The 26320-nt window shown below is 37.8% G+C and overlaps 1 protein-coding gene across 10 annotated transcripts in view; it reads right to left on the minus strand.

Annotated features, from left to right (window-relative positions):
* Positions 1 to 26320, minus strand: part of CNTN4 (contactin 4) — an 874155-nt gene that overhangs the window by 217504 nt on the left and 630331 nt on the right. For all 10 annotated transcript variants that reach the window (XM_023620062.2, XM_023620061.2, XM_070238574.1 and 7 more), the window contains one exon: positions 12520 to 12615. In XM_023620062.2, the coding sequence (XP_023475830.1) occupies positions 12520 to 12615 (96 nt within the window). The remainder of the gene's footprint in view (positions 1 to 12519; positions 12616 to 26320) is intronic.

Genomic DNA, 26320 nt, shown 5'->3' on the forward strand with positions numbered 1-26320 from the left:
TGGTTAGCTGATTACCCTCTTACTCTGCAGCAGACCATAGGTCCCATAGGAGGAGGGACCATTGTTTTTGCTCTCTCCTATATCTGCCATGTCTATGACAATGCCTGGCATCTGCTGAATTTCGATATTTTTGCTTTCTAAAAGCAATCTATTCTCTTTAACCTTGAAATCCTAATTTACCTACTCCATCAGGATACAATCATAAATCTCATTCATCACAACCATTTCCATTGAAGTAAACTGGAACTGTACATTGATAAGGAATGTTGGCTTGCAGAGATAGTGAAAAAAATTGAAAGGTAGCAAGATTAACAGAGAAGAAGATGTAGGAATGTCTTTCTTAAATTTTGGTGTTGACTTCAGAGGTGTGTCATACCTACCTCATTTTGTAGTAAGTGTGAACCACAAATGGAAAAAATAGGATACATAAATCAGTTACTTTTTATTTTTAAAATCTCATGTATCTTTTCAAAAGGCAAACCTGAGTTTGCATGAAATGATAAGAAGTTGGCCTCAAACACCTACAACTGAAGTATTTTGGCATTTCCTGGGTGTTCCTTCGTGTATGTGTTGGTTTGAGGGAACATGAAAGCGTATAAATTTCAAATGATTTTACAAAGTAGAGATTCTTTGGATATTTCTGAAATGCTACATTATCGACTACAACCATGCTTCCAGCTATGCCTGCCATATGGATTTATGAATTCCTGTGGAGTGTTATTATAACACAACTCCTTTCCAGGGGTTAATTTTGTCAGTGAAGATTGTGATAATGTGTTAACCTGCAACTAGCTGATGTGAGAAAAATAGGGTGTGTCACAGTTAGAGGTGGGAAGAGCTTTCTTGGCTCGGTACAAAATGACTGCCCGTTGTTTGTGAGCAGCCAGTACCTACCTAAGAGATCATGAACACTCTCCCAATTAGCCTCTGAATTAAAGATTTGACATTTCTTTTAGTTCATAATGTAGGCAGAGTTGGTCTCTCTGTAAAACTATTACTGTTTCACTTGGAGTTTTGTATTTATTCTCTATGTTCCAAATGTCAAAATCATTAGTGAATATGGTTAACTCAAATAAGTATGATTGGTTAAATAAAGTTTTTCATCCATGTTGTTTGCCTTTGATGAATATACAGACATTTAATTTAAACATTTCCTTTTAAATCAGTATTCTGGTATTACACAGCATCAGAAGCTATAATCCTACCTTCAGACATAATGCCATAATCTATTCTTTTGGTTGTGAAAATGAACTTCACTTGCCCAAGTGCATCATTTTCTCTGGTTTTTGATTTGGCCTACTCTAGTTATCTTCCTAAATGTGTGCAAATGAAACAGAATGAGTTAAAAAACTATATCAGAAAAATGCCAACTTCTTTTTTGTGCCGTAACACCAACAGGATCAAGATCCTTGAAAGTGGTGAATACTCCATTTCTGAGCTTTCAATTTCTGATTTCCCAGCTAGAGCCTATTTCCAAATATCTGGGACTCAGCCAGCATTTCCTCATTCTATGTATTGCACCATTATCCTGCTTAATTCAATGTGATGTCATGATACTGATGGGGTTCAGGGCAGGTCGCCCCAAGATGTGCCACTCTGGTATACAGACTATTTCCAGCTTGAGGACAATAAAGGCTCAAAAGACTCAGGAAGAGCAGCCGACTTCCCCGCCCCCCAAACTGCATAAAGGACTTTAACATAGAAAGCCTGTTCCAGGAAGAAGCTCATATCATGTGACAGCTACAGTATGATGTAAAATAGGTGTGATAAATGGACACCAACAAACCCATTTTTTGGGCCCAGCAAAACCTGTTTAACAAACATTTGCATTCCATCTCTATGTAGATTGTCTTCCTCCCCTTTGAAGTCCCAGATCACTAACCCCAGTGTCCTCCTTGTCTGTAGCTGAGGATATTTAAACAGGCGGACTCAGCCAGATGGCTGAGTTACTCAGTTTCTTCTCGGTTTCTCCCATGTATACAAGCTATTACATTTTGTTTGATTTTTCTCTTGCTAACCTGCCTCTTTGATTATTTAACCAGCCATAAGAACCTTAAGGAAAAGCGGTGGGGGGAATTCTCCCACTTCCCTGACACAACACCGATTCGTCGTTGAAAATGTATCCAAAGAGGGCCTCATTTCTTTTTCAGCTGAAAAGACGAAGTTCATAGGGTATATTTCCAGTGGGCATTAAAACAAGGATAGGTCTCATATATCCTGTAGTGATTGTCCGCTAAATTATTTATGAAATGCTCAGCTATGTTCATGTTGTTGAAAGATCAGTGTTGATCATTTGTTCTGTTCTGGTTGGTACATCCTTAGTAGCACTCTTCTGGATATGTAATGTGTTTTTCACATCACCAGACTCTTCACATCCCAAATAGCACCTGTGTTCTAATATAATACCATCTTTCATTGCTTTCTGGGACAGGACAACCCCAAGAGGGAAAGCTCTGCATGCAGCTGAGCTTTGTTGAATGATCACAGTTTGTAGATCACTCAGCTTTATGGATCAAGTCTCTCTTTCCAAATGCCATGTCCTTTTAGTGCTAATGTGTTTGGCCCTTATTCTGACTGATCAATGGGCCTTCAGTTCCAAGGATCAAACCTGGAGATAATCTCTCTGATTTTTTTCTTGTTTTTTGAAGTTTAAAAAGAAAACAGAGACATTCTCAACTTGAATTCAAATCTATCCACAAATACTCTTATGTAGTACTTATCATTAAATTAAGTACAGAACAACTGTCAGGAGAGAAGCTGAGTAATTAAGCCCATCATTAATTAACTAAAATCCTTGGTTTCTGCCAAATAAGGAACATGGAAACACTTGCACAAGAGAAAAGGAGGAAAAGAAGATATAGAAAAAGAAATTCTTAAAATTTATTTTTGCTATTTTTTAAAAACTAAATTATATTCTCTAGGCTACTGAATGAGGAGGATTTTAGGCTGGTTACTTTTAAAACTGCACATGAGAAGCAGGCTCCAAGGACTGGAATTTTGCTTGCCCTTTTGAGAGACATTTGCATTTGTGAAGGAAGGGGGATGACCTTGTAGGGACCTGAAATTGGCCACCCCAGGATATGTCTCTTTGGCATCAGGCTCTGGGGAAGGGAACTTGCCCTTGTTGGGACACATTTACATTTGTAAGGTAAATCTCTGTCTGTAAAAGGTGCCTCCCTCTCTGTACCAGGAAGAAGAAGAGAGATGACCTTATCCCTAGAAACTCTTAATGGGGAAGGCAAGAACTTAAGTTGGTTGCTGTCTGGCAATCTCATGTAACTGATTTAGGGTGGTGGCTTCTGACCTTTACTTAATCCGATTTGATTCTTGTCTAAAAGTCATGGGATCACCCAATGACCAGACCCTACCTACACTGATACCATTTTAACTTTTTTTCATGTTCTTTCCTTTGTCTTGTAAAGAAATGACTCACATACCCATGCCTTATAAAATTTAGCCCTAACCCTCAACTCGGGGCAGCAGCAGGAGCTCTGACTGCCCGTGGGTCTTGTCCCCATGCCAGCGGGGGCAGCAGAAGCGGCAGCAGAAGCTCTGACTGCCCATGGGTCCTGTCCCCATGCTATTCTATACTATTCTCTAAATAAAAGAGCACTACTGCCAGATCTTAAGAGTCTAAGAAATCTTTCTTTCGACTCCTCGGCTCACCGACCCCGCATCACTGAACACAAAGAAATTTAATATTAATTTATTAAGTAGCTGAGTTTATTTCTAAGTGCTGTGGTTTGGGACTTGCTACAGCTGGAAAAACAGCTTAAACTTCTGTAGGGACCTGAAATTGGCCACCCCAAGATACATCTCTTTGGCATCAGGATTATTTGAGGCTGATTGCTTTTGATAAACTGGGACAGGGAAGGAGGCTCTGAGGAATGGAACTTGCCCTTTGTTAGGACACATTTACATTTGTAAGGTAAATCTCTATCTGTAAAAGTTGCCTCCCTCTCTGTACCAGGAAGAAGAAAGGAGATGACCTTCTCTCTAGAAACTCTTAATCAATACCAAAGGCAAGGACTTAAAATCTGCATTTTATTGTGCCTGTTTCTGGTAACCTCCTGTAGCTGACTTCCCTCCCCCTCCCAACTTTGACATTTCTGTAAGGATTAAGCATCTTTCCTTAGGCTAGGAAGTGATTGCTGAGCTCACCTGTGACCACCCAGCTCAAGACAATAGACTTGCCTCCGGCTACGCCCACCGAGATAGCAGACCATTACCCGCTGTGTCCATCAAGCACTGTGCTGACAGGGCAATCTTGTGACTATTGTGGGAGGGACATTTCAATCACATGTGAAACACCCTGTTTGGGGGTATATAACCACTCTGTGCACCCCACTTCTTCAGTGCCCTTTCTTCCTTCGGAAAGAAAGGCCCCGGGCCATGATTCCTCATAAAGCTTTGTTTAATTTTCTCTTGCTATTCTGTCTCATGTGAATTTAATTCGTTCTCCGGCCAGACGAACCCTCATTTGGGAAGAGGAAATGTCTTTCTCCCCTACACTTCTCTCTCACTAGAGCTAAAAGGAGAACTAAGGTAGAAAGTATACACCTACTATTCCTGGGGAACTCTTCTTAGAAACCAGACCAGCAATTCTTTATATAGGTTAATTTAAGAAATTGAGGTCTAGAACTATTCTAGGACCAGGGAACGTTTGCAGCTTAAACACATTCATTTTTTTCTACTCATAAGTGTGTAGTTGTTGACATCAAGGCAGCCAAAAGTATAGTCATGAAACATTCAAGTTGTTTTAAAGAGTTGACAAGAAAATTCAAAGGCAAAAAGTATGTCTGTAGCATCACAGCATATGCTTAAGCAATTTTGGAGATAACCGACATCAGAAATATTCACCTCAATTCTTCTTGTCACATCCAGTGTGGGAGAAGCCGGTCATTCTTCTAGACATGCGAGACCTAATTCTCCCCTTTGGTTTCCTTTGCTGATGCTCTCTTTGAGATAAAGGATCTCACGGCTGAGAGAAATGGAGCATGTATTTGGTACATGTATTTGGTAGTAAGGACAATAATCCTACTGGCCTATCCTCCCAAACATGAGACACTTCACCAAGCCATTTGGGTGGGACAGTTTATAACAAGTAGTCCCTGATCAATGTGGCTCTGTTTTCTGCTCAATGGGTGAAAAAAGGGAGGCTTATTGAATGGAGAAAAGCATCATCTTCCAAATTGTTTCACATTACTCTGTGCTGATTAAATAACTAATGTGCTAAAACCTGCTCTGACTGGCAAAGTGGGAAAAGAAAAAAGGGAGAAATTGGCTCATGACATTTTGGATGAAAGAGTCCAGGTTCATGTCTTTCAAAGGAACCAGAGTCAAGGAGCACCAAACAAGATTGCCCTAAGAATGTTTAATACCAAAAAAAAACAAGATACCTAGTAGTCTATGGTATTGATTAACCTATCACTAACTAAATGTTAGCCTTTCCTCATTGAATTGCAATAGATATCTATTTAAGTGAATATATAGTTTCTTGGCTGAGAAATGAAACTCAGAATGCATTTTCCATAGAAATAATATCATAAAATGTGGTTTGCCCAAATTTGATCCCTAATATTCTCGAAGAATGGTAGTAGTATTATTTCAATGCTGCCCCCAGCCAGCATTTTACACATTATTTCCTAGGGTTTCAAGAACCCACTTTTTGCCTAGTGACAGAGTCCCTTATGAATCATTGGTATCCTAACGAGGTCAGTCTTAACCTAGAGGACACCTGTGGTTTTAAAAGCTATTTGCAGGAGACAAGCCATCTCTGAGATTCAGTCACTTCTCAGGTGACATGGAATGAGCTTCAAAGGGCAGCTACCTCAGTGATGACCAAATAACAAGGACTCAAGATCTTAAGACCAGAATTCATCATTTGTTATTTAAGCGGTTTTGGAATTGGGTCTATTTTTGAGCACCTTCCCTCACTCCACACACACACCCCAGACTGAGATAACTAAAGTGGAATGCTGGGCCCTTCTTAGTTCCCGTAAACATGTTCAACCAAGTCCCACTATAACCAGAAAAGGAGATTGTAACTCAACAATTAGAGGGGTATTCTTCCTATAATTTTTCATGATAATGAAGTGATTTTTAATTTCATAGCTATTTTAAAATTTCAAATTGTCTTTTTTAAAATTGCCATACAAGTTGAAGACTACAATTTTTTCTCTATTCAAAAAAAAATCTCAGTAATATTTTAAAAATCTTGGTCACTCTTAGGTCTAACTTAATATCTTGTTTCTTCTAAGGAAATGATATAGAGCCCAGGAACACAGTATACACACTAAAGAGAAAACATAAACATAGGGAATTACACAGGGTTTGTCCTAAGATAAGACTATTGGAAGAGTTTAACTCAACTGCCATTTTTAGTCCGTAAGGGCAATTTTCAAATGTTACAAGAATGGCTAGGGGCTGGCCTGGTAGCTCAGCGTTATTTTCACACGTTCCTGCAGGTTCAGATCCCGGGTGTGGACATGGCACTGCTCATCAAGCCATGCTGTGGCAGGCGTCCCACATATAAAGTAGGGGAAGATGGGCACAGATGTTAGCTCAGGGCCAGTCTTCCTCAGCAAAAAGAGGAGGATTGGCAGCAGATGTTAGCTCAGGGCTGATCTTCCTCAAAAAAAAAGAAAAAAAAAAGAAACAAAAGAATGGCTAAACCAGCATTTTAATAATGCTGCAATGTCAGAGCATGATTAGTTTATGATAATAATAGATACAAATTCCATATGAATCTCTTGGGAGATATATCTGAAAAATATTTGTCTACTTAAAAGTTGTCACATGGGGGTCGGCCTGGTGGCACAGCAGTTAAGTGCACACATTCTGCTTCAGTGGCCGGGGGTTCACTGATTCAGATCCCGGGTTCAGACATGGCACCACTTGGCAAGCCATACTGTGGTAGGCGTCCCACATATAAAGTAGAGGAAGATGGGTACGGACGTTAGCTCAGGGCCAGTCTTCCTCAGTGAAAAGAGGAGGATTGGCAGCAGATGTTAGCTCAGGGCTATTCTTCCTCAAAGAAAAAAAGAAAGAAACTGAGTGAGCCTGATCCTGCAGATGACATCTTGATGCTGGAAGCTGAGTACATGTGGGAAGATAGAAACAGAACAGGGCTCAACAGGGCTCAGAGAAGTTATATAATTGGCCTAAGACCACACGCTGGGTTAATAGCAGAGCTAGGACTAGAATGTGGGTGTCTTACTTTCATCATTTTATCTCTGCTCTACAGTAAATACAAAATGATCCAGCTGAAATAACTATGCTGTGGGAAGGCATGATTGATTCTTTGAAGATTATAATATTCATGATATGTCCAGATCAAATCAAATTTCTGGGATCCTGGAGATATTTGCAAACAGAGAGTTTCTTCCAGGACAAGACTGACTTGATTGTGTAATGCAGAAACACAAGTCTTCTACCCTGGCTGCATATTAGAATCACCTGGACTGCTTTTAAACTATAAATGATGCCCAAGGGCCCTTATCAAGAAATTCACATTTAATTGATCTAGGATGAGGCCCAAAGAACCACTGGCATAGAGAGTCCAGTACAGATTTCCACTGTTGTCTCCTGACTAGAAAAAAAGGGGCATGTTTTAGATAATTCTTGGCCCTGCCATTGATTAGTATGTGACCTTACATAATCTCTGCTTCGATTTCCTTATCTACGAAACATGTGTCCTCACTTCTCATAGGATTATTTTGAGGATCAGAAGATAATATAAGGTAAACTAAAACATTATAAACACCATAAAGAACTCTATGGATGCTCTATTACAAGGTCCCTGTGTCTGATGCCGTGTGAATGGGATCCAACTTTAATGGAGATAGGCTCTGTGTAAAAGCATTGAATGTTGAAAATTATAGCTAGTTTCTATAAAACCCAGAAAAACGAAAATAATCCCAAAATCAGAATCATGTGGTTTTCTCTCTTATACTGTAGGAGGCCACACATTCACTCACAATAATGTAGTAAGAGTTGGCTAAATGGAAAATGTTACTTTCAAATATGAATATCTGAGAAAAAGCCAGTCTTTCTTAGTCATCTCCCTTATCAACAACCACAAAAATATATGAAGTCAAAGGTAAAGCCTGAGGTGATCATATTTTATTTTAAATTCTTTTGCCTAAGAATTTGACGTAAGAAATGTTCAACCCTTCTGCTTGGGTGATGTGGAAATCAAAGCACTCTATTTTAGAAAGGTGGATCTGGGCTGGTTTTGTATAAGGTGGATCTTAAATCCAGTGCTGCCTCAGAGTCTACTAAAGCAATAGTTTTGGGGACCCTGCCCCAGCTTTATGGAATCAGAATATCCTTGGGTAAAGGTTGGGCACCTATGGCTTTAACATGGTTCAGCTTCCTGTCCACCACAGGCCAGAGGTGGGGTGTGTGTATGGGAACCACAGATATAGCTCAGGGCTTCTCAAACTTTCATGTGCATATGAATCACTTGGAGATCTTATTGTTAAAAGTTGAATCCTAATTCAGTAGGCCCTGAGTGGGGCCTGGGATGCTGTCTTTTTAACAAACTGCCAGATGAAGCAGATTCTGCTGGTCCATGGATCATATTTTGAGTAGCAAGGATCTTGGTGAATGTAAGAGAAAGGTGGGAACAAAAACCTCCTTTGGTGAACAGTTCATGAGGATTTCACTGTTGAATAACCTGACAATTTTAGTACACTGGAAGAAGAATCTCAAAGTATCACAGTTCTATTTCTATTTAATGAGAGCTTGGTTAAAGATCCTGAATTCCTGGTACTAAGTGGGCTTGGAGTTGATGGAAAGCAAAGTGAAAATTCTGGACCTCAATAAACTCTGTTTCTAATATGAGGAACATTACAGACCACCAGAGCCCATCACAGTGATTTCTACTCTTTGGTGTTTGTGTTAAGATTTAACAGCAAAATCTATGTAATGACATCACTTTTGAATTTCTATCTATTAACCAAGAGATGACAAATATGCTACACACAGTAATTGGTAGATTACTGGAAATACCTGCTGACTGAAATGTTTTTTAAAATAGATTAATTGCTGTTCATTTCTATGTTACCCTAAGAAGGTCTGACACTGCATAGCTTTTGAAATAGGACATGCAGCATCCCTTAAAATGGATTTCATGTCATTACTCAGTATCCCACTGATATAATAAAAGGCTGACTCATTTCCTTTCCTCTGCATGATCTGTTACAATTGAAACTGGGATACCATATGCTAGGTCTAAAACGCTCAGTACCTCCAGTGGCTCATGGTGATTCTGCCAGCTTTAAGGTGATATACAGCCTGGAGAACAATGAGAGAATCACTACTGGACAGTTTGCACCGGAAAGTTTTCAGTAATTGGGGGGATTTCATCAGATAATCATTGACTCTACTGCCCCAAACTGATGGATGTCTGAGATGCTCTCTTACAACCTTCAAGATCCTCCTGTTGTTTTCTCACAAATTCCTGTGTCGTGCCTGCCTTGCCCATAGTGTTACTGAGCACATGGTTTCTAATAGAACCCATAATGAGAATATTTATTTCCTTGTCTTTCACCATCAAGACTGTCAGGAATGTCAGCACAGCTCAAGGAACTGGATTTCAGAGCTGCTGACTGCTGCCAGCAGAGACAAGCACATTTCATTGGATGTCTATGAAAATTTTTAATATATTTCTCTGTGGGTAGGGGAAAGTATTCAGGTACCTCATTGTGTAGCAGCACAGCAGCATGCCACGTGTTTTGCCTTTCCCAAAGATATCATTATACCAGGGAGTAGTGGAGTATTTTTTTCTTAATATATCTACAAGATTAATTTTTTAGAGTTGCTGCCATGTTATGAAAACTTAATGCTGTGAAGGTAGATTGCAGCAGACATTAGCAAAATCTTCAATTCTTATTTTGATCGGATTTCATAACGAGAAGTGCTAGCCTGAGTGAACTTCACTTTAACCTAAATATATGTCCAGTTAATTGGTTTCCTCACATAAATGACAGGATTTCAATAATGCAAACATACTTGATAAATAAGTTTAGTCTTTACTGAGTTGTTATTACATAACGATAGAACTGAAAGGGATCTGAGAGATTTCCTTTAATCTCTTCACTTCACAGATATGTAGAGAGTAGCAGAGAGAATTTGAAGATATTTGTCCAATATCAAATGATTACTTGAAACAGAGTCAGGGCTGGAACTCATGTCTTGGACTCCAAATTTAATGCTTCTGGTCCTAACTTGAATGGAAGATGGAGTCCTAAAGAATAAACTCATTTTTCAGAACACAAACTCCTGAAATCTAATCTGGATTCTCTGCCAGTCTTCAAAAACCAAAACCCTAGTAATTCCATGTCATTGATCTAGACTTGGAAGGGCACTTGCCTCTTCCACCTGTTTTTATAGTCATTGTGTTTGAAGTGTTTTAGCTATTTTGCTCTTTGTCACTTCCTCCTAGAAATGTTAGCTGGGCCATTAGATGAGAAAGGAAAAGTTATAACTTTTGGTTACAGGATATAAATAAAAGAATTTTCAAGTTCTCAGTTTAAAATATTTCTTTTTTTTTTTTTTGTTTGAGGAAGATTAGCCCTGAGCTAACATCTGCTACCGATCCTCTTCTTTTTGCTGAGGAAGACTGGCCCTGAGCTAACATCCATGCCCATCTTCCTCCACTTTATATGTGGGATGCCTGCCACAGCATGGCTTGACAAGTGGTATGTAGGTCTGCACTCAGGATCCAAACTGGTGAACCCAGGGCTGCCAAAGCAGAACGTGCAAACTTAACCACTGCGCCACCGGGACAGCCCCTAAAATATTTTCTCTTTTAATCATGTGTAAAGTCAAACAGAAAATTAAGGTAACAACAAGGATAGATGACATCAAATTAAACTTTAGCCAGCATTTCCAAGAATAGAGTGCGTCAATCTGGTCATCACAAACTTCAGTGGAATCCTAATAAATACCACTACCTATTAAATCTCCACACTACTGAATCCTTTATATGCAGTCAGATTTGCCTTACGGTCATCATTACGCCTTTTAGCAGACACTGCAAGTTGCCTACATAGCATCTCTCCATATTTTCCCTTATTAACAAAATTATGATTTTTTTCCCCAGGGCCATCATGTGTCTATATAAAACACTTGATTTTTCAGTCTCCTTTGCCACTGGAGTTAATAAATGAAATGTAGTCCTTCAGCAAAGTAAACCTTCCATAATACAAAGGCAAACTGAAATGGAGAATTTTGACTTTATTCTTGCCTTTCAAACCCACTATTGGGAATGATGACACAGAGACAAGAAGCAGTGACATATCAGAGGATGACAATGTGTGAACAATTTCCTAACAGCTTTAGAAATTTTAGTGTGATATATCTCTCATACAGTTTGGGGTGAATTATAAAAATAAAGAACTATAATTTACGTAGGAAAGTTTATTAGAAGATTATTTAGGCGGGGGGGATTTCAGTATGAGAAAACCGAGAATGCTATGTTAGGCTCTGTTGAACATTATTTCTTTGTAAGTGAATGCACTAGAAATGAGAACTTTGGTTGACCTAACAGTGACTTTCTTCATCACTGCAGCATTTCTCTGACGAGCAATGCGATGCAGTAACAAATGAGATTTTCTCATTTAATAATAAAAAAATGTGTAATGTTTTACAAAGCTTCTATCTGAAAATGTCCAGTTCTTAAAAAAAAAAAAAGGCAGCTTACACAGTTTTGCTTGCAGGGTCATATCTTTCTCATACAATGGAAAGCCTGAAGTCCACTTTACGCACTCCCCAAGCTTCCCTCCCCCACAAAAAAGGACAGTGTAGTATGCTGGGTAAAATGAGAACGGTGCACTAAAGCATCCTGAAAAAAAAAAGGCACCTTCCTTTTTGTCATTCTCATTTCTTCCTATCGAGATTGCTCAGTTGGTGCCTTAGCCATGGAACACGTTGAACACTTTAGAGAAAGATCAGAGAAAGGGTTTGAGCCCTGCTGACATGCTCAAGAAGTGATGCCAGCTTTAGACTACATGCCTTCGTAAATAGATGTGAGAACAACACACACTCCAGTCTGTTGAAGCCAATGCTAGCAGAGTTTTCAGTTACTTGCAGCCAAATGCCTTCCCAACTGATCTAGTCACTATGAGTCTTCACAAAGTGATCTTGGATCCTGTGGTTAAAGGACTTTGGATCTGGGGCTGATCCCTACCCAGCCCAACAACGAGATGAAATGAAACAAGACCATCTTTTAACCCAATCAAGTTGGAAAAAGTAAAGGGTTCTGATTTCCATCGACTCAAGTGTCTTTCCCCTTGTGCCAGGTAGACAGCAGTGAGGTGGAACATTTGCAAAATCTGATATTTTCCTATCCTAATTATGGAAGGCAGTGACAATGATTCTTCCTCGACATGGAGGGACTTTGGGAATCTCTACAAATGACACTGTCCCCTCAGCTGGTGACAAGAAGGAGAACAATCAGCAAGAAAAATAGCACCCAGTAAAGTGCACACATTTCAGTGCATTTATAGTTACCTCCAGAATGGGCTGGTGGGCCACACAGTAGTACCATCCCCTGACCTTGGCGGACAGACACAGTGCTTCTTGTTCTTGTTTTAAAGTTTTCAAGATCTATTGGGAGAAATAAAGGGAAAAGTGTTTAAAATTTAAAGTCCTAAGATGTGACAGGAGAGTATTACTATATTTCAAAAGAGGATAATCTTCTGCTGAAAAACAGCCTTTGTAGAACCAATACCAGGGGAATTCAATGTAGACTCTTTTCAGATGAAATTGTTCTGTTTTTCTTGATTCTATATCTATGCTGTCCTCTAACATAGCCACTTGTCACATGTGCCTACTTAGATTTAAAACAATTAAAATTAAGTAAAATGTTTAATTCAGTTCCTCAGTCACACTAGCCACATTTCAAGTGCTCAATAGTCACATGTAGCTCCTGGTGAACACATTGGACAGCAGAAAGATAAGCACTTACATCACTGCAGAGAACTCTATTGGACAGTACAGGTCTGGATGAAGAAACCGAAGTTTAACCATGTCAATGACCACCCCAAGATCTCTCCATAATTAAAATCATTATGAGGATGAAAATTCATGTTTCCTGACACTCAATTCTGTTCACTTCACAAACCATTCTATTACCTGCAATTATACTTGTTGCTCTATATGTATCTAGAATACGACTCTCTCTATACACAGACCTTATATGCAATGTATAGACATATACACATATACATAATTGTTTTAAAGTTCTTGTGTATTTTAAATATTTATCAGATACTGTCCAAGTTTCTGTTTGGAAAAAGTTCCCCTCTCAAGGAGATCAAGTCTGGTTAGAGAGAGAAGACACTACAAACCTAAAGATCACAGTTCAAGTAAATAAATAGGCAGTTGCCAATAAAAATGAGCTAATGTAAGAAATACGTCTAATAAAGTGACATATTATTGCTCCAAAAAGTGTTTTTTATTCCATCCTCCCAAATGTAAATCCTCTTAACAAGGAGCGTTTTAAGTGCCATTTCATTTTTTGTTGTCTGAAACATTTGATTTAATAACCTTTTTATCAGACTTCAGGGTTATTCCAAGCCAAGTATGTTCTGCAGGGTTGCATGTCATCTAGCTGTGCACACTAGAGTACAGTAACACTTATTGACTATTTCCTCCATGGTGGCCATTTTGCTAAGTATTTTATGATGATTATTTCTGGTGATCTTAACAACAATTATGTGAGTTAAGTACCATTAATGTCCCCATTTTACAGACGAGAAATGAGTAGCACTATGGAATTTGTTGAAGGCTACCACATTAGTGAGTGATGGAGCTGGGAGGTGAACCTGGACAGCCTCCCTGCAGTTACAAAATGGAATGCTTCCACACTCAGGCTTGGTTTTAGGGAGAGTTCAGGATATTAAAAAACTTATACACACTTATGTTGATTACCAGCTTCTTCTGGAATTGGACAAATTTTAAGCTCAAATGTTACTGTTTCCATCAATCAAGTATTTATAAAATTTTCATTAAACATCATCTGGTTGCCAGCTCAGGATACACACATCGTGAGAACATAGCTTCTGCCCTGTAGGGATTCAAGAGTTCAGTGGGCAAGACTGACAGGTAACACCTAATAGCAAGAACTCAAAGACTGCCAGAGTTGAGATATGAAAAGGGGCCCCTGGAGGACATGCACATAGAACAAAATGAAACATTACTATAATTTGAATTACATTTCTGATGTAATGAACTTCTTTTTGTTCAATGAGAACCATGTGAGGCTCGGATATGATTTTTTCTTCTCTTTAAGGAAATGGTTTGAGAAGCCTTCAAAGGAGATTAAACCTGAGATTTAAAAAACTTCATTATGGCATTAATATTGTAAACCATTATCCATAAAAGTGACACTGAATAAGTCTGAATTGTCACTTCTGCATTCAGGTTCTTGGAATAAGTCATCTAAGTTTTTGCACAGACATCCCATCCAATCTCCAGAATTTCATGAAACATTAAGAGCTGATAGATAATAGAGATCAAGTCTTGTCTGGGTAAAATCCACCACGGTTCTGACTAGAAGAAGTGCATCAGGAAAGGGGAAAGATAATGAGAAATATATGCAATGATTTTTAACTGTCCTAATTGAGCTTTATAAACTGGATTCCTGTTCCTTCCTTTTTAGTTTATGAATACATGCACTTCTACAAGATTCGGGCAGTCAGAATATATCACATTAATCTGGTATTTGAGAAAATAATTAGAAATCCTTCTTAATAGTTAATTGAAATAGATTCCAGGTGGTAGAATCTACTTACACGGTGATTGGAAAGACTGCATTTAGACAGACTTGAGTTTGAAAATCCTTTAAGCCATTTATGAGCTGTGTTGTTGACCTTGGGCAAGTCTTGATTTTCTCATAAATAAAATGAGAATAAATGTGCTTTGTTTTAAAATAAGAATTATAGGCAAAGATTAAACGGGATAATATTTGAAAAGCACAAGGCCTTTCATACTACCAGTTTGGTGCTCAGCATATGTTTGTTCTGTCCATTGAGGAATGCTGTAATCCGGTGGCAAATCATACCCCAAGCATTCCATTTAGAAAAGGGTTCCAAACAGCAAATGCACTCTGTAGAGCTGCGGTTGCTAACCAAAGGGCAGCATATTTATGCATGTGTTTAAGGAAAGTCTGCATGTCCCAAACTGGCCTTTTCAGATATAACTATTCATCCTGATCCTAATCGGTAGCAGCATGATAATTTTCCAAATGAAAGAACAATGTGTGGAAAACGGTTTTTTTGGTAACTTGTTCTCTCATGGCCAGGCCCTTCTCATCATTATTCCCATATATATTGTTTTAGTTAAAGTCATTTTATCTCCAAAGCTTTGGTACCACGTGATCAGTGATCAGTGAAGTAGGCATTATGAGATAGTTAGAATACATTATGGATAAACTTTATTGCCATGACCATTGCATTGTTAGCAATAATAGTATCTACTTGCAAAATGTATTGAGGTCATACCATGACCTTTTGTATAGATCACATTTAATTCCATTATAGTTTAAATTTCCAATTTGCAGGTGATATAACTGAAGCTCAGAGAGGTTCCGTACCTTCTTCACATACCTAGGAAGTGAACAGAAGAATAATACAAACTCATATCTGTCTCTTCCCAAAGCCACTCTTCTGAAGTACCAGATCTATGGCTTCCTCACTGATTTAGTGAAGCCAGAAAAAGAGAACATTCAAACTAGTTACTCAACTTCCTTGAGACAAAAAAAAAATTATAATAATTTGAATGAATTTTATATTCTTCAGTGAATATGTAAGAAAATACACATTTCAATGCACAATGAAATGAGTCAGTACATTTAATTTGAAATCTTCTATTCCTTTGCTTATCCTTGTGGGTGAGCACTTGATATGGGGATTTTAAACATTAGGTGCAAAGGATGAAGTTGAACAAGGGGAGAACAATCAGAAACAACTCTATTAAGGAGCAGAATGGTTAAATTGTTAGGAAGGGAGCTGAACAATTACATTTGGATTTTATGCCCTTTAGCTCCCTGTAGTGGGTTACTAAAGATATGGTTGAATAAACGATATATATGTACGACAATGAATTAATATCCATGTACCATGGTTTCTCAAAACAGATTGGTTTTCTTGCTTTGTATATGGTTCATTGACATGTTATCATAGACTTTTTTAAAAAATGGCACTACTTTTTGGTGTTGATTTCATTTATCAGCATTTTACATAAATTTTTCCAGAAATCATGCACTAAGGAATGCACAATTTTGTGGCAGATGTGTTTTCACAGCATATTTTTCTATGAAAACAACTGTCCTTTATTCTCCTATGGAATGTAATATCAGCATTTTATTTTTAAATGAGATTAGAAAATATGCTATAGTACTTGGAACATATACCTTATTGAGAGTATAAATGAAGTGATTTAGCAGTGAAATTCCTGAGGGAGTAAAAGTGTATATAGGTCTTAAAGCTGCAATATGTGATAAATAATAAAAAGCCTTAATATATAAAAACATTTTGAATTCAGATTGCAGAGTAAATCAGAGAGCAAAGGGGAAAAAATCACATATTTCCTGCCTGGAAAGTTATTAAATGTTTAGAGCTGGGGAAAAGGTAGCTTACAATAAATACTTGGATGTAGTCTAGAGAAAATAAAATCAAGAGGATCCAAGACATTTTTTGAGAAGTAATAACTGTAAATAAGAAAGCGTAACTTATTTAGGCCATCATTCAGGGACTACCTATCACACATGAACAGGGAGAGCTGAAGCCATTCAGAAGGCAGGACTATCCAGAGAAGAGTATAAGAAGTTTAGCTTTGAAATGGTCAAGAAAGGTTAATGAGATGATAACACACATCTTGGTTTATTAAGAATCCACAGAGAGGCAGGAGAAAAGGAAAGAGGAAAAATGATACAGTAAACCATGCAAACAATGCATGTATTTTAATGCATGTATTATTTACTAAGAGTGAAAAAAATACCAATTCACTTTTTTCCTGACTTGGGTACACCTGGATTGTATTAATTCTCACAAGGTGGCCTCAGAACAAGAAACTGCCAGCACCAGTTCCCTTTGTTATTGCTTCCTCCAATTCTGAAAGCAGTAATCAATAAGGAAATCAATATCAGCTTGGAAAAATGGTCAACTGATACATTTGCTATGAATATGATTTCCATAATGATGACTGCACAATTATTTTTAAAAAAGAGGTATTTTTGGAGCATAATTTTAAAAACCAATTATCATGCAGTGTACTTATGTCTTGACTTTCTGCCATTTGCTCCCTGAGTGTGTGCATGAGTGGATGTACATGCATATGGTTTCTTGAATTTTAGAGACTCATACTGAAAATAAGCCTAAATTTACAAAACCTTAGGAGTTGCAAACTCACATTTTTTATATTCCTTCCACTCAGGAAGAAGAAACCATTAGTAAGACTGGTGTGGTTGACTGCATTTCCCTATGAGAAAGTATACAGCAAGAGGAAGAATTGCATAATGGTTTAACACACTGGCTTTGGAGTCAGAAGGACCTGACCACAAACTCGGCACTCTTAGTCTCTAACTGTATGCTGTGGGTGAGTTACTTAATCTCCTTGAACTTCAGTTTCTTCATCTCCAACATCAGGACAATAATTCCTATCTCATAGGGCTCTTTGAAGATTAAGATCTTCAATGTAAAGCAGTTAACATACTGCCTGGTTCAAAGTCTGTAGTCTATAAATGTTAGCACTATCATTAGCATTTCTGAGCATCAAAGGAAAGTCTACAGAAAGTGATTCACTGGGGGAAAGCTAGTGAGTCCAAACTTCCACCAGATAAAGTAACATTAGAGAGGTCAAGTCAATCCTACTGCGGCAAAAAATCCTGATAAGACTTAAAGCGCATCCTTTTTTGCTAGACCTAATTGTGTTTTCAAGTCTAGACAGGTAGTGAAGTGAACCAGATACCTTATTCTTTGCAGTGCATGGACTGTATTCTTTATATGACTTAGAATTAAGATATGCTCACGTATACTGAATCCAGATAATTCTCCTTAAAAACTTCCTACGATGATATGGTCTGAGACATCTTGTGTTACTTTTTAATGTAAAAGGGGAAAATATTTTCATAAAACAGTAAAAACCGATGTTTATCTTTTGCAAAGGATGCAAAAATATGCTATTTTAAAACAGAAATAAAAGATAAATCATTAGATTATTTACCAATTATATAAAATTATTCATTGAGCTTAAAGTTTTAGGAGTTCACACTGTATACCAGATGGAAATAGGATGCCTATAAAGGGGAATTGAAATATATAAAATAGTGATAGATATGCTTGTCAGAATCTTGCTTTCCTTATGTCATTAATTTTTCCATTTGTTTATCTAATTTTCAGCAAATATTTTTTGAGTTTCTCTTTTGTTCCAAGTATTGGTGCCAGCCATTTTTTTTCTCTCCAGCAACTAAGGAAAACAACACAAAACAAAAACTTACGGTTATGCTAAAGATCTGACATTAATTAATTACCCCAATTGTTGGCAGTCCAAAGTAAGAGTCTAAAATTTGATTATAGGTGGTGGTTTGATATCAAAAAGGAAAGCAAATCTCTTTCCTTATATAGATAACAAAGGGTCTTATTAATATTACTAAGTTAATGTACACTCAGTTTACATATGACTCATTCATAGAAATGGCTTATGACCTTGTCTGTCATAATCCCTAAGGCTGCTGCTATGGGCATCACTATGACAATCCTTAGAGCACTTACATCAAAGTAAAAAGGAAGAATTTGTGGGAGCTCTCCCAGGTGCTGATTCTGACATCACAGTGTTCTCCCTCCAAATACCTGATTTTTTTTCTCATCCTGTTTAGTCATACTGGATGAAACTCTACAATTTAGGTACTACTTTGGAATTACAGAAATGCCATTTTAAAACCATAAATGTCTGCAAATGCATTACCTTGCTATAAGAGTGAATTAATTCAATCAGCTTGCTTCCTCTTAACAAGTAAATGAGAGCAGTATAGATTCCCTGAACGTGAGTTTTGATTAACAACCCTCCTTCCAAACAAAAAAAACAAAGGAAAATGTAATCTATGAAGTAATGAGGAAGGTAAAGTAGGGCTGAGAAAGCTCAAGAAAGATTAATGACTTAAAAAAATATGATGAAGAAAGATGAATAGAGATTGCCAAAGCCAAATTTGCCTGGGGTCAGCAATCCTGCATTTAGCAAAAGAAGAAGTTACCTCCTTTTTCTCTTCTTGCACCACATTACTATATCAGTTTTTGTTGTCAGCAACAAAACCTAAACAAGAATTTAAAATAGAATAATCAATGTTATGCTTTAAGGAAGCTTCTTTGGGCTGCTTTGGAAATGTAATCATTTTCGTAAATATTAACTCTTTGGGGAAAATGTAAAGTCAGTTTCGAATAGCTTCCATAAACAACAGTTTCTCACCTTCCATTAATTCATTCATTTAATCCTCACAACTCCATAAGGCAAGTATTATCACTAATTCCATTTTATAGAAAACAAATTTAACATCCAAGGTAACAGACTTAGTATAAGGAAGAATGTGGATTGGAATCCGGGTCTTTCTGACCTATAAGCCCATATATTTAGCCTGTACTCTATACTGAATTAAATAAGAGGAGTGAAACCTGTAGTTGATTGTCTAATCGACTATTTGAGACTCTCACACTTTTTCATCTACTATTATTTTCTTGACTTTACAAGAAAATAAAAGTTGCTTTGCTGCCCTTTTCTCTGTAAGCATATGACTTTCCTGATAGCTATTTTTATTTCTCATTTTAGTTCTTTTCTCTTTCCTCATTTCTTTGACATACTCTATTTTATCTAGACCTTTGTGCTATTTAAGAAGCCAAAGCACAACTCAATTTAAAATGTTTGAGTTTCGCTGTGTGTTCCATAAAATTGTGCACCTACCTAACTCCTGAGGTTACTGCGATTAGTGTGATATGGCTTCATAAATAATGCTGCTCTCCTCTGGATACAGGTGCCCTAAAACACAAGCTATTATTACCAGCATTTTTCTCTGTAGGAGCTCATCTCTTTTCGCATATCATCCTGGCTCAGGAGTGTTAATGATTAGGCAGCTGCATTCTCTATCTTTGGTTTCATACTTACACAACACAAAGAGAAATAAAGGTTTCAGAAAAGCACTGACCTAGTAAGTTTTGTAATAAAATATGCACTCTTCAATGTGTTCTACGAACACCATTTGGGATTTAATCCCTGCCCGTATCCCCAGTCTCATTCTCTGCTACTCTCCCCATTTCTTAGTTATACTGTAATAACCATGTTTTGCTTTCTGTTCTCCAAACACCTTAAGGCTAACTCCGTCTCAGAACCTTTAAACTTGCTGTTCCCATTGCTTGGAATGCTCTTTACTCATCTTTTGGCTTATCATGCTCATTCTCCAGGACTCAAATGTCACCTCCTTGGAGTAGACTTCTTTGAATATTTATCTAAAGTAGACCACTGCCTGGCTCCAGTTACTTTCTCTCACATCTCCTTTTTATTACATCTTTCGTAGCAATCATTACCAGCATCTGCAATTGCTTTGTTCGTTTATATGCTATTTGGTTTCTTGTCCTTCCTCCCCCCTCCACAAATGAAGGTTTAATAGGAGCAGGGATATTTTAGTCTTTATCAGACTATAGCACAGTGCCCAAGTCAGTGTCTCATACATATTAGGTACTTTATTAGGACTTGTTGAGTGCTGCTCTGCCCCCTGGTTCACACACTGAGGTGGTGGTCAGCAAGACTTGTTGGACTAGGGTGAACTTTCTCATATTTGTCCACATGACACACTGTTTCCCAACATCTTGGCTACAAAAGACTTTTGTGTGCTCAATGACCAGAGGTACTCTGGAAGACAACTTTAAGAAAAAGTCTTTGATCAAGGGCCTGGAGCCTCCCACCAGACCTTAAAGTGAAAGCTCAGAGATACACTAAGATTGGAATGTAATCAGTACATGAAACAATTTCACTGCTTGGCAAAAGAAATACCCTCCCATCTGACCCCTGCCCCAGGGAATGCTTGAGGTGATGAAAATGTGAAACAACATCATGCAAATTGCATGGGCCTGTTATTTGTGATCAGGGCTGTTATCAGCTAGTCAGTGATATATCATACAATCATCTGTTCTTCACCTAGTGTGAGAATTCTATAACTTGATAGACTTATGATCATTAAGGTTTCGACAGAAAGAAACACGATTCTTCACTTTGAACTTTTACTTCATAGCCTTTTCTTCTCCCAACTGAAAATTAAAATTAGCACATTGTAATTGATTGTACCAGTCTTCTTAATGAGCAGATAATACTAGAGGGCAAATCAGATAGATTCAAGTAACGCCAGAATAAATAAATATTCTTCGAAGAAATGCTGAAAAGGCACATATCAAGGGGCTATTGTAAAGTCAGTAGTCTGTCAGAAAACCCTTGGGAACAGATTACCAAATGTAGATATCTGGGCCACAGATTATGATCAAACCTGAGCGACCACAAATCTACCAGCCATGCTACCGGTCAGGAAAACCCTGCTTTAATGTGAAAGAAATCGCTTCATTTCAAACTTTTTCATTCCATTTCTTTTCTTTTGTTAATCTTTCAGGAACAAGAGCCAGAGCAATCAGCTCACTATCGAATTTGCCTGGGACTTAATGGCGGTAGATGCAATCTCTAAAGGAAGAGGGGCAGTTTCTCACCTCCTGGTCATAAATGAAACTAGGTAGATGCTCCTATAGTTAAGCTTTCTCTTAATTCTATCCCAAAAAATAGGCATTTCCCCAAGAAGCTTGGGAAGAAATTACACTGATTGTTAACTTTAAAAGGAAAGGCAGACCTTATCATTATTTGCTGACACTTGTGCTCTGCAGAAAAGTTTTGCTTTAAAATCAGATAGAGGACTCCTTACTATGTACTCAGTGTTGGATTTTTGAACAAATAAAATAAGGATTGGTGACTCAGAAAGAAAGATGCAGTCATGCTTATATTCATTGCTCCTATGAAATTGGACATGCTTTGCCAAATAGCTATTTGGGGGAAATCAAAGCTGCCGGAAGTAAAAGGTTTGTTTAATCACTAGCTCAAAGAGGGCTATTTCTCTTCTCTTTTCTTTCCCTCTCTTTGAGTAGAAAACATTTCTTGGGATACTGGATGCTGAATTAGCTGTATACTGGTTAAACATTTAAAGGCATAAAAAAAGTTCTGCATATAAATGAAACTCCCAGATGAAGAGCAGCTGTTATTTATGTTGAATTTAAGTTGCTTCGGCAACTTCAACCATATATTTTTATCTCATTTAATTACAGTTTTGCAAATAAAACCATCATCAAATATACATGCAAGCTATGTGTTTATTCATCATCTATTTAGACTTGGTTATGGGTGTTGTCTCACCATTCTCATTTCCACAGAGAGAAATCAGAGAGAAGGCTGCAGTGTGGAAAACCTGCCAATTTTTGGAAATGTCATCACTCAAGCCCCTTGCTTTTAAATGTACCCTAAGGTAGAGGAGAACCAATACAGGTTCATTCAGTACCTACATTATGCCTACTATGAGCACCTATTACAAGCCAGCTACTGTTTTAGGCACTGGGGATACATCACTGAAAAGCAAAACAAAACAAATCTCTCTTCTCAAAGACGTGTAAGTAGGTAAAACAACCATAAACAAAATAAACAAATCACACATAGTGTCTTTGATGGTGATAAGTGCTATAGAAAAATAAGTTAGGGAAACAGGATAGGGAATGTTGGTATGAAAACTTTAAAAGAGGAAGAAAATATAAAAGTAGAATCTTTTTACTTCCCCTCCCACTTCCAAATATGGAGGAATAAATCACTCTCCCTCTGCCAGCTCAGCTCCTGGCCCCCACTGAGACTGCCAAGAAGGTGCAAAGTAGTGCCAAGTGACCCAGCAGTCTTGATTTAGTTTTGTACTTTCTTATTTATAACTGATGATGAAGTCACCTTAGTGCAGGTAACACCTGAGGAAACTAATAAATAAGTATTTTCAACTTACATCTAAAAGTTTAAAATAGTTCCCCAGCAAAAACAAATACATACTTCCAAATAACTGAAGAAATGGGAGAAACATCTGAGCAGGCATACTAAATATATACTGATTTCCTTAAGGAAGACAATAACCATACAAGTACTGTGATAATTTGTGTGCTCCTTTAGATAGAGTTACTGTTTTCTGCTTCAGAAATCCTGGAGAGCCAGAGAATTTCCGAGCTGAAAAGATCTTACTGTTTGGGCTGCTATAAAAAATATACCACAGACTGGGTGGCTTAAACAACAAACATTTATTCCTCACAGTTCTGGAGACAGAGAAGTCCAAGATTAAGGTGCTGGCAGATCTGGTGTCTGGTGAGGGAATGCTTCCTGGTTTGCAAATGGCCATCTTCTCATTGCATCCTCACTTGGTGTAGAGCAGAGAGAGAGAGAGGAAGCTCTCCATGTCTCTTCTTAAAAGGGCTCCATCCTCATGACCTAATTACCTCAAAAAGGCTCCTCCTCCTAAAACCATCACGTTGGGGGGTTAGGATTTCAACATACAAATTTTGGAGGACAAACACCCAGTCATAACTCTATCCTTTCTTCAGTCCGAACTCTGTCCCTCAGCCTCCCTTCTTTCCTTCTCCCCATCAATATTATTTATGGTGTCATATGTGGTAGATGCTGTGGAGAATATGAAGGTAAATCAAACATAGTTCTTGACCTCAAGAAGTTTACAATCTAGGTAGGCACAAAAATAACTCTATTGCAAGGTATAAAGGAAGTAATCAATGCTCTAGAGTGGTAGAGAGAAAGTGCTATGGGAGTTGAAAGGAAGTACTTTTTGCTAGAGGTGAATCATCCAATCAGCTTTCCATTTGGACAGATGATGGACCCAGATGTATTGGGATCAAGAGACTTGGATCTTCATGTTAATATATGTCAGCATCCATGACCTGGTTCCTCTCCATCCCTGTCTTAGCCCTGCTTATTTTCCCCACCTTCTTTACTGCAGGTCAATGCACACAGACAGCACAGGGCACCACCTCACTCTACTGCAAGGTGTGACTGGATTCTTATGAGAACTTTAGCATCAAGTGCATTCTGGTGGGTTACTCAAACCCAGACGCTGTCAACTTTTGAGGCTACTAGTACTCTAGTTTTCATATGAGACAAGCTCACATCCAGCTACAGCTTGATCTTGCATTTCAGAGTACTGGCCTGTCACCTTTCCATCTTCACAATGTCACTCCTGAGGTCATTTTCCATTCCAATGTTTCTGGGTACGTCTCTGCCTCACAAATTTCCTGCTGGAGTTTTCACAAGATTCTAGCGCAACCCTCATTGCTCTTTGTAGCAAGAAACTCTACAGCTGCAGCCTCATTGTGGCACTCAAATTTCCACAGACTTCTTTAAATATTCTAGATGAAGCCATAGTGATCAGAATGCTACAAAGCACGACAAGTGAGATAGACATTCTTAAATGTTCCTAAATCCTAAAATGTATGTATGAAGTTGACTGATCTAGTCAAGATATTATGGATCTTTGCTGAGACATCCTGGGCCTCAAGTGATGAGTACAATGCTCACCTCTTTCTTGCCTGGTTGGAAGTCTGGTACTAATTCAGCAGCGGCTCTGGGTTGCAGCAATTATAATAGCATTTACAGCTAAGAGTTACTGAGTGCTTACTATGTGCCAGGCACTAATCTAGGCACTTTTCAGTTGTTAACTCATTTAATCCTCTTAATAATACCATGAGGTATGTACTAGTACATTTCCCTTTAATACATGAGGAAACTGAGGTCCAGAAAAGTGAAATAATTTGCTCAAGTTCACACTGGTAGTAAATAGTCCTACCAGAATTCTAACTCAATCTGTCTGGTTCTAGATAATCTGGTTTTCTTTAATTTTTCATCGTGTGACATATTAAGCACATAAAAGTAATGTATAATGATTATGTAGAGTTTAAAGAATAATAAAATGCACACCTGTGAACACAACACCCAGATTAATAGATGGAACATTGCCAGTAACTTTGAAGGCCCCATGTATTCCTCCCTGATTGTACCCTCCACTACCGATTATTTTCTTTACCATTTTGTGCTCTTTTCTTATAGTTTTATCATATATATATGTATTCCTAAACAACATACTGCTAAGTTTTGAAAGTAATGTGTACTTTATGAAAATGGAATTGTACTATGTATTCCTCTATGATTTGCTATTTTTGTTTAACATTATTCCTTTGAGAGTCAACCTTGATGAGTGTAGTTGTGGTTTATTGATTTTCACTGTGGTTTAATATTTCTTTGTAGAAATTTGCCACAGTTTATATATCCTTTCCACTGTCTATAGATGGTTCTTTTTTTCTACTTATTTGCTATTACAAACTAAATTGCTATGAAGGCTTGTTTACTGTGAACATTTTCAAGAGTTTCTCTGGTCTAGAGTATATATATCTAGGAGTGTAAAAAAAAGTTTAGATTTACTAGTTCACAAGAGACTTACACAATCTGATTTCTAAAGTGGTTGGGACAAGTTTTTTGGTTTGTTTATTATTTTTTGAGGAAGATTAGCCTTGAGCTAACATTGGCCGTCAATCCTCCTCTTTTTGCTAAGGAAGATTGGCCCTGAGCTAATGTTCATGCCAATCTTCCTCTATTTTACATGTGGGACGTCTGCCACAGCATGGCTTTATAAGTGGGGTGTAGGTCTGTGCTTGGGATCTCCACTGGTGAACCCCGGGCCACCAAGCAGAGCAGGTGAACTTTAACTGCTATGTCACCAGGTACATGTTTTAATCTTGTCAGCCTAAATGAGTATTCCTGTCGTTCCTCGCTAACCTTAGTATTTTAATTTTTGTCAATCTGGTGTATGAAACAGCAATCTATCGCTTCTAATTTGCATTTCTTTGGTTACTAATACAGTTGTTTTTTTCATATATTTATGGGTCACTCACATTTCATCATTCTTAAAATACCAGTTTATGTCATTCACCCATTCATCTACTGGAGTTTCGTCTTTTTCTTACTTACTCCCTGGAGTTCATCATGTATTTGGGATCCTCTGTTTCTCAGTTACATTTTTACAAATATCTTCTCCTGGTACATGAATTTTTTCCCCTTCTCTTTCTTGTAATTTTTGATGAATGGAAGTTCTCTGAATGTATCAATCTTTTCTTTAAAGCTAACATTCTTAGTTTCTTATTTAAGAAAATGTTCCTTATCCCAAAGTCATAAGGATATTCTCTGATATTTTTTTCTAAAAGTATTA

Source organism: Equus caballus, chromosome 16 (genome assembly GCF_041296265.1).
Source record: "Equus caballus isolate H_3958 breed thoroughbred chromosome 16, TB-T2T, whole genome shotgun sequence".
In the NCBI taxonomy this organism is placed as follows: Eukaryota; Metazoa; Chordata; class Mammalia; order Perissodactyla; family Equidae; genus Equus; species Equus caballus.